General features: G+C 22.2%; 2 protein-coding genes across 2 annotated transcripts; both read left to right on the top strand.

The window, feature by feature from the left end:
- Positions 1-1052: 1052 nt before the first annotated feature.
- PGO_003970 (Plamodium exported protein) lies at positions 1053-1724 on the top strand (the record flags this gene model as incomplete). The annotated part of the gene is made up of 2 exons (XM_028691397.1): positions 1053-1148; positions 1275-1724. The coding sequence occupies 2 exons, from the start codon at positions 1053-1055 to the stop codon at positions 1722-1724; spliced, it is 546 nt and encodes a 181-aa protein (XP_028547198.1).
- Positions 1725-5629: 3905 nt separating this feature from the next.
- Positions 5630-8604, top strand: PGO_003965 (variable surface protein; the record flags this gene model as incomplete). The annotated part of the gene is made up of 4 exons (XM_028691396.1): positions 5630-5677; positions 5812-6570; positions 6697-8319; positions 8440-8604. 4 exons carry the CDS (start codon positions 5630-5632, stop codon positions 8602-8604), a joined length of 2595 nt encoding a protein of 864 aa, XP_028547197.1.
- Between the last annotated feature and the right edge of the window lie 500 nt (positions 8605-9104).

Below are 9104 nucleotides of genomic sequence, written 5' to 3'. Positions count from 1 at the left end.
ATAATTTTATTTAATTAATTTTAAAAAAATGTGACCTTTAAATTCTTTTAAATACTTTATAAATATCGGGTGCATTTAGGCAAACCATTTATTTTCTCTTTCTTTATATTGCTTTGGAAGTTCTGTTGTTTTCCTTATTTATATATTTAATAAAAGTATTAAATTTATTAAAAATATAATAAAATAAAAAATAGTTCTATGACGTGTGACTCTATATTATACATCTACACCTCAAATATAAGTGTATTTAATGTTTAGAAATAAAAAAATAATTCTAATTTATAAAATTTTAAACATATCGATTTAAAAAATAAAATATATTAAAATTAGAACATCGAAAGAAAAATTTATATGAGATTGTTCATTTAGAAATAAATAATGAATTAAACTTTATGCATATTATAAAAACATATATGTTAAAATACTATTGTGTTATATTTTGTAACTAATAGATAAAAAAATTATTTTAATTATATGATTCTAACTTTTATTTTTTTTTATCTACACAATTTATGAGTTTTAATAAAATACTGAAAACCTTAAGTTATTATACATATAAATAAATATATGTTAACTGTAAACTAACATAAATTTTACCATTCCCTAATGTGATTGATTGTGTTAAATCTACATTTTATATATTTATGTACAAAAAATATATATATTCCTTGAAAATAGCGAATATATTTAATTTTTTATATTTTTGAAATGAAATTATTAGAATTTTAACTTAATTTATAAACAACTAATGTAGCATCTGATATATTATTTACGATCAAGCACCAAATATATTCAAGTAGCTCAGACGCATTATATTTCCTTTTTTACAATAATTTCATGTAGAACTGTCATAAAACACCATTTAATTACTTTAGTAAGTTCTGTATTTATTTTTAAGTACATCTCTACACAATAGGTGTATGAAAGTTAAAATATTAGTATTAGAAAATTTTAAATAAACAAAACGTAACAAAAAATTCTAAAAAGTTTCTTGTGTAATAGGAATTATATATATATTTAATATCTCTTAGAGTAATAATATTTTAGCCATAATGAATTATCATTTGAATAAAAAAAAGAGCCACTTATTTTTATTTAAAATTCTGGCACTTATACTCGTGATTTTTATGTACTATTTTCACAATGAGGTATAAGAAATTTTATTGAATATATACATATTTTTCTATTATTTTCCTATTTTATATTGGCAATAATATTATTTTCAATATATCTATATAAAATTTATTTGAAAAATAATTATGAATGCTTTTTAGAGTAATTATGAAAAATCATATAATGAGATCCACAATTTTCAAGACATTCTTGATTGGAAAAATAGAAGGTTATTATCAAGCCATGAGCATAAAGGATGTAAACCTAACATTTTAAAAAGAATAGATAAACATTTTGAAAATAAAATTTTCTCTTTATATAATAATGTAGCTAAATTAGGAGATCAAGAAAATTATAACCCTAATGAATTAAAAACAAAAATTGTGAAAACACTTTTTATAGTAATGAGATCTCCCCTTATAGTTTTTCTATTAGCATCAGTTTTAATGGCTATTGGGAAATTTTTTAAATATTATCCTACCTTGGTAGCGTTTCCACTTCTTATAACTAGTTTACTGATGGGTATGTATATTTTTATTAAAAGCCTTAAATTTTTATGGAATGATGCATCAGAATATTTAAAATCATTAGACAAACAATTACTCCATTAAATTTAATATTATGATAAATTAATCATATTTATAGTATACATTAATAGAACCAATAAACAAAAAATAATATTGTATAATGTGTGTTTTAATTACTTTAATTTTTCCAATAATTATTTAAGTGTAAAGATAAATTTTATGTGCCTACGTGAGTACATAATATTGTTTTCTACAGTAATCCACTCTTTTTGTATTTTGAACTTTTCTTTTATTATAATGTATTATTCCTACGTAGTATGTACGAATCTATATTTCTTCTTCTTTTACGGAAATATCAAAATTAGTATTTCACGTTTTCCCAACAAATATATTTTTTGGGGTATTTTTAATATATTATACATATTTTTACATGTAAATATGTAATTTTTATGTAAACGAACATTGTTGTGCATGATACATTTCATATTTTTTTTGTTTTCCTTCAAAAGCTAGTTTTTATTTTTGTTCGATATGAGTGGAATTGTTCTTTCATTTTCATGTGTTCTGCGATTGTTTCATGGAAACATTCAGTAAATTCTGTAATTAAATTAACAATTTCATATAAATTTCATATCTCACATATTTAATGTTACAAGTATGTGTTTTCTAGTTTGTAGTTTTTTACCCTAATAAGTGCATGTTAATTATATCCATTTAAAGTGTCTTAATGTTACTATTCATTTTTGTTGTATGTATTTAAATAGATGCGTTTTTATTAGTAACCATGTACATATATGAAGAAATATAAATCTTTTATAAATCTCTAATATTTAATTAAAATATGTATATGTTGCAATTTGATAAACAATTAATAACATGGTAATGTAATATCAGTACTATACGTATATATTCATAATGTGATTCTATTCATTCTGTTATTTTTACAAATTTTAATGACACCGTAAAATATATAAAAGAGTGTTTCCATAAACATTTCACATAGTTCAAAAATTTTAGAATATTATACATTTTCAATGAAAATAAAATTATTTCTATATCATTTTATTCTAAGAATATAGAAACTATATTACATAATGCAACTTATATGTAAACAAAATTAATATAAAAATTTAGATGAATTCATAATAAACTATTCTTAAAAAAAATTTATTATTTTGTTCTTTTACCTAGACGTATTTATAATATAAAGAATAAATATTTTTTTTTTTATCATACATTATATTGTCCAATAATACGAATAAGCTCACTTATTATAAGTGTCTACAAACAAATTTTTTTTATCATTTATTTCTATTTCAACTGTATCACCTAGTATTAAAAGACAAAAACAAAACAGTTATTTTGGTATTTACAAAAGAATTGTTAAAAGTATTAAATTTATATCCATATGGCAGAAACATTATGCAAAAAAAAATATGTAAAAGCCAATTAAAATGTCTAGTATTTTCTACTATCACAAGGTTTAAAATCACTAAAGAGTTTTATTAGTACTTAATAAAAATATAAAAATAATTGTCTGTGAAAAATGATATTTTTGAAATAATAAAAAATATTTATCTAGATAATTTTGTGAAAAATAAATATATATTTCTTTTCTATAATAAAATAATGAAATTATTATATTATTTACTATATATTTTTGTAATATACTTTCCTCGGTATGCACATTTTTTCTACACAATATAAAGTTGTAAAAATATCAAGTTAAATTTAAATTTGTTCAGATCATTCAATATTATGTATATCATTACAATTATACAAATGCTACATATGGATGTTAAATGCATTTTAGAATGTTCCCACTTAGGTTTTTTAGAATATATAAAATAAAGACAAGCTTAATGTTACAGTGCTACGGTACAAATGTACCAATAATTCTTTGAAATTAATTAGAATATGTATTTTAACAAATCTAATACAACACAAATTTATTATTAAAAATGTTATATTCTTACAATATATGTACCAATGCAACTATTTTAAACACCATTCAATTAAAATATTTAATTAATTATTATAAAGAAAAAAAACCTAGAATTAAGGATGAAAATATAACAGAAATAAGTTTAAATTTGTATTTATAGTAAATAAGTTATAGAAATTAGAAATTATATGAAATAGGTAACTTTGTCTTTTTCTTTTTCAACGGATTAAGCACATTAGAGAAAAGCTTTAAAAACTATACATAAAACATTGTAATTATGTAGATGTATAAATTTTGAAATGGTATGGAAAATATTGGAAATTCAAATATGTTATTATGAATATTTTATGCGTAAATAAAGAAATATGTATACACGTATATCCATAATAGAGAAGAAAAAAACTGTTTTTTACTATTGAAAATAATTTAACTCCTATCTTACTCTTTATTAGCTACAATAATTATTATTTCTTTATATTATGTACATGAAAATAAAAAGGAAAATTTTAATGCTCATAACAGAATTAAACAGTTCAAACAAAAAAAAAAAAAATTAAGTTTTTAAATGAATTTTTTTCATGTATAAAAAAATGAATTCATAAATATTGTTCCCCTCAATAAATTAGGAGTCTATAAAGCACATAGGTATTTTGTATAAAACATATTATATAAATAATTCTATCAATCTATATTAATAATTTAATAAATTAACAATATTTCCTAATTAATACTTGTTTCAGTTAGATATAAACGTCTATCAAAGTTTTTGAAGTAATTTTAAAGAAAGAAAATTTTGTTATTCTGTTATATGACATATTTTAAGATACTTTGAAATGACATTTTTTTTACGCAAAATGGAAATAAAAATTATTTTATATTTTATTCAGTGAGAGAATTATAGCATTATTAATTGGAAACACACTTCCTAAATTAATAAAAATGAGTGAAGTTATCAGTATGCTTTTTTACTTGTGATTATTTTATAGAGTAAAAAACGTATTATAAATGTTTCCCGTGAGTTCAATTGCTTAATATATATTAATAATGATACAATATAATTTTTTTGCATAACTCTATTTTTAATAGTTAGAATTTGTGAATATTTAATTATTTTTTTCTATTTTTCTTCCATATAACTTGTTTATAATTAATTTTAATATTATAATTTCCTTTAATAAAGAATAATTCGAAAATGTAACATTGTTTGAATTTTTATAATATTTTTTTTAATATAATAGTCTCATTTACCATATGAACAAGTTTGATTTAAAAAAGAAGAAAAAAATCTTATATTTTTCTGATGTGTTAGTGATTACTAGCATTTCGTTATGATTTTTTAATTCATATAAGTAGAATTTATAAAATTTATGAATTGTAACAACACTTGTATTGTGATATAAGCCATTTCACTATTAAAATAGACAGTTTACTTTTTTTTTTGTTGTATGTACTTTATAATAACATACAGTATTTATGCATTTTGGCATATTTGATGTTATGCCCATTCTAAAATTTTGAACAATATGCTATTGTGTATCATTAAAATTTTTTTTTCCAAAGTTATTCTTAATTACATCAGTAATATTATTGTAATCATGATAGAAGAAAAAAAACTATTATTCATTTCCACAATCATTTGAAACACAACCAATATTAGACAAAAATTATTATTAGAAAAATTCCGTGATAAATATTGAATAATCTGTAATATATGTTTTAAAAAAAATATTCCTTGTGTTGTACTATTTTTCTAAACTAATATAAGCATAAAAATTCACATAGCTAAGCTTTATAGCATGTTACAACATTATATTATATTGTACATAATTGAAAAACCTCAACTTATGTTATATTTTGTATGTAGTAAAATGTGCTTAATAGAATATTAATAATACTAAAATGATTAAACATAATAATATATATTAAATATGTTTTATTTTATAACGTTATGTATTATAATAGAAAAAGTATAAAATATGTAAATATATTTTTGTTCTGTGTTTCCTGTGGATAATTATAAACATTTACACATCTTTTACACATAATGAGCGAAAAAGAAAATTCTTTTGATCTTGATAAATTTTTAGAAAATGTACTCAATAGAATTTTGTCAAAATGGCTTTTTATAATATTTTAATTGAATATGCAGTTTTTTCTTGAAAAATATAATATGTTTCTATTTCATTATAGAAAATACACCAATTATATTATTAATCTTATTCATAGAATTCCCTTCTGAAGAACACAAAATTACGTCATTTCTATACATTGTTAGATAATAAAAAAGTTGAAGGAAAATGCACTTCTGAAATATATAATAATGGAAGTAAGGGATATTTATGTAGTCTTTATCAACATGTTGGAAATATATTTAATGAATGGAATTCAATATGTCCATCCTCCGAAAAAGATGAAGCCAAATGTTGCGATTACTTTAATTATTGGTTATATGGTAAGATAACAAAAAGTGACATGGACTTTTCTGATATTGCTTGGATTTACAATAGATTAAGTGAGTTTATGCATAAAAAAGAATCTAACACAAAGATTAAACAAATATGTGAAGACAAATTTAAAATAGAAACTTCTATAGATGTATTAAAAAATAAAAAAGTTTTATATGAATTTTTAGAATATTATGATTACATAACAAGTGCGTGGTCATCAAATGCGGTAGAGAAAGAAGAATTTTGTAGGTATATTATATATGTTTTCAACTTATACCAAAAATTAGAAGAAGAAGGTAGACAACTTGGCACACTACATAGATATAAAAATGAAATTAAACTTTTTAAAGAGAAATTTAGCAATGAGGAAAACTTATCTTTATTAAAACAGAATTGTAAAATTTACGATACATTTATAAAAAAGTTCGAAGTTTTTGAGAACTTAACCCTTTTACAGAGAAATCATGAAAAACAAATTACAAGACCTGCTAAACCATCCGATTATGTAGAATATAATGAACAATTAAAAAGTGAATATGTTCGTTATCTTATTTAATCATACAATTTTAATAATGTATATTTAGAACATATACTTTTCTATGAATTAAAACAAGATATTCTTAAAATAAATAATTTATCTAATATTATATTTTTTTTTCATTAGGATAAGGTTCTTATAATGTTACCTTCTGACAAAATATATAAGGAATTAGGAAGAGAATTTTCTAACGATGATAAATATGATAGTATTCATTGTAATGATTTATCTGACAATATTAAAAATATCTGTAAAAAAATCATAAGAAACCTAAAAGAATTACTAACCATTGATAAGTTTAACAATGAAAATCACAAGGACCTTTGTACTTATTTAAATTTTTGGATATATGATGAATTATATAAATTACATAGAAATAGGGGTGAAAACATTTTGGACATAACAGATGTTCATAAACTACTAGACGCATATTTTAAAATTAATTATGATTTAATTAAGAAAGACTTTGAGATTAATTATAAATCAAAAGTTGGAGAACCTCCACCAAGACCAAGTAAAACATCAAAAAATGCTCAAAATCCTGAAAATTCTGAAGTAACTCAATCTCCTTCAGACAGTGTAACTCTTTTAACATCAGAAAATTTAGGAGCTGCAGAACCAAATGGAAGTGAAGTACCTCAAGCATCGAACGGAGCTGGTGTATTTGGGCCACCTAATGCACAGGCACACCCTGGAGCTCTAATGGAAAATACACAAACAAGAACACCTAAAAAAGAAGCTCCCAAATTATTAAGCTATAAAGAATTAACTAATTATAAGCCTTGCTTCTTCAATTATAATTGTCTATACTCTGAATGTAGAGAGATGAAGCATTTATATGAATATTTTAGAAACTATGATGCAATTAACATAAACGTTAATTGTGAAAAAATGGAAAATTATCTATATTTAAAATACCTTAAATATATTAATTCTTTATATAAAATGCACAAAAACGAATGTTGTTCCTATGGTGCTGAGCTGTGTACTGATTATTTTTTGCGCTGTGACAAGGCTTATAATCCCCAAAATCTTATATCAGCACTAGAATCGAGAAATAGAGAAGAATGTAAGAGAATAAAAGAATCAATAAAACCTAACACATCTGAAGATTCACAGACTATTAATGCTAATTCAGAAGATAACATGTTTATTAAATATTTAACATGTTCTCGTGTCAATGATTCTGAATTTAAAAATAAAGGCTTAAGATGCCAGGAACCACAACATAGTCCACACTTAAAAAATCAACATTCTCCTAGAGGACCTGTAAAAAACCAGCAAACTAGTGCTTCACAGTTATATGGGAAACAGATAACGCTTGATGGGAAAACAGTTAATGCAGTTTTGATCTCTGATAATCATAGAAAAATAACAGGAGAAAATGAAAATAGTGCGACCAGAGAAAATCCCGAGAGTCCTAGAACCTCAAATTTGTACACATTCTTTCCAGAGGTTACGAGAAGTGCCCGTAAAAATTACATCCGAGAAGCAAAAACAGCATGTTCAGATGGAAAAACAACATCAGAATACTGTAGAAAATCCAAAAAATATAAAGCTATAATAAATTCAGCGAATTATAATTCGAAATATATTACAAACGAAAGTGGTGTGGGAAATGTGGATGATGACACTTTTACTATTGATTCTTCATCTACAAATTCAATATTACAAAATCTTCCTTTTCGAATAGGGGTAGTAATCCTTATAACACTGGGTGCAATTTTCACATTCTTCCTTTATTATAAGGTATAATAAAAATTTAATTTAAATATAAATATTCTGTATTATGAATTTTACGAGAATTTCCATCAAAAGTAAAAATTATATTTTTTATAAATGTTTTTACTTTATTTATTTGTATGTTAGTTTACCCCATTTGGATCATGGCTTCGTTATAGAATTAAAGGAAAAAAGAAAAATAAATATATGTATCATAGAGAGCCTAGCCATAAATCATTAAATTACCCTGAAGAGCGTATGCACCAAGGCCCTCGAAAGAAAAAAATACATATAGTTTACCATAATTCATAGATTCCTTAAAAACATATACGCGTATAAAATAATATCATTAACAAGAGAATCATCAAGTATCTATCATAAAATATTTTAATGTCTCTATATGGATTTAATAACACATAAAATATGGAGAAAACAAGATTTTATTCATTATCACAAAGAATTAGTTGCTAGTAACACAACAAATCCAAAAGGTTATTTATTATTATGAAATAATATATATCAATATAGTAATTATATGTATTCATTAAACAAAATTTTAATAAATGATAAGAAAACAAGTAATATATATAAATATGCCTACTCATGAGTTTGTTATTGTAGCTATAAAGTGTGATGATAAAATTTATTTATATATACACATTTGCAAATCTGTATTAAATAGTATTTAATGTAAAAACATTGGCGTATTCAACTATTTTAAAGCAGAATACGTTTAATTTTTAATATGTATTTGTATATACACGTATTGTTAAATTTAAAATATTCTTATTGATGTTATTCTTTTTTAGCAT

This window comes from Plasmodium gonderi (assembly GCF_002157705.1).
Source record: "Plasmodium gonderi DNA, contig: Pgo-contig_614, whole genome shotgun sequence".
Classification (NCBI taxonomy): Eukaryota; Apicomplexa; class Aconoidasida; order Haemosporida; family Plasmodiidae; genus Plasmodium; species Plasmodium gonderi.
Note: the sequence above shows the minus strand (reverse complement) of the source record. Positions and strands in the feature narration are given on the sequence as shown.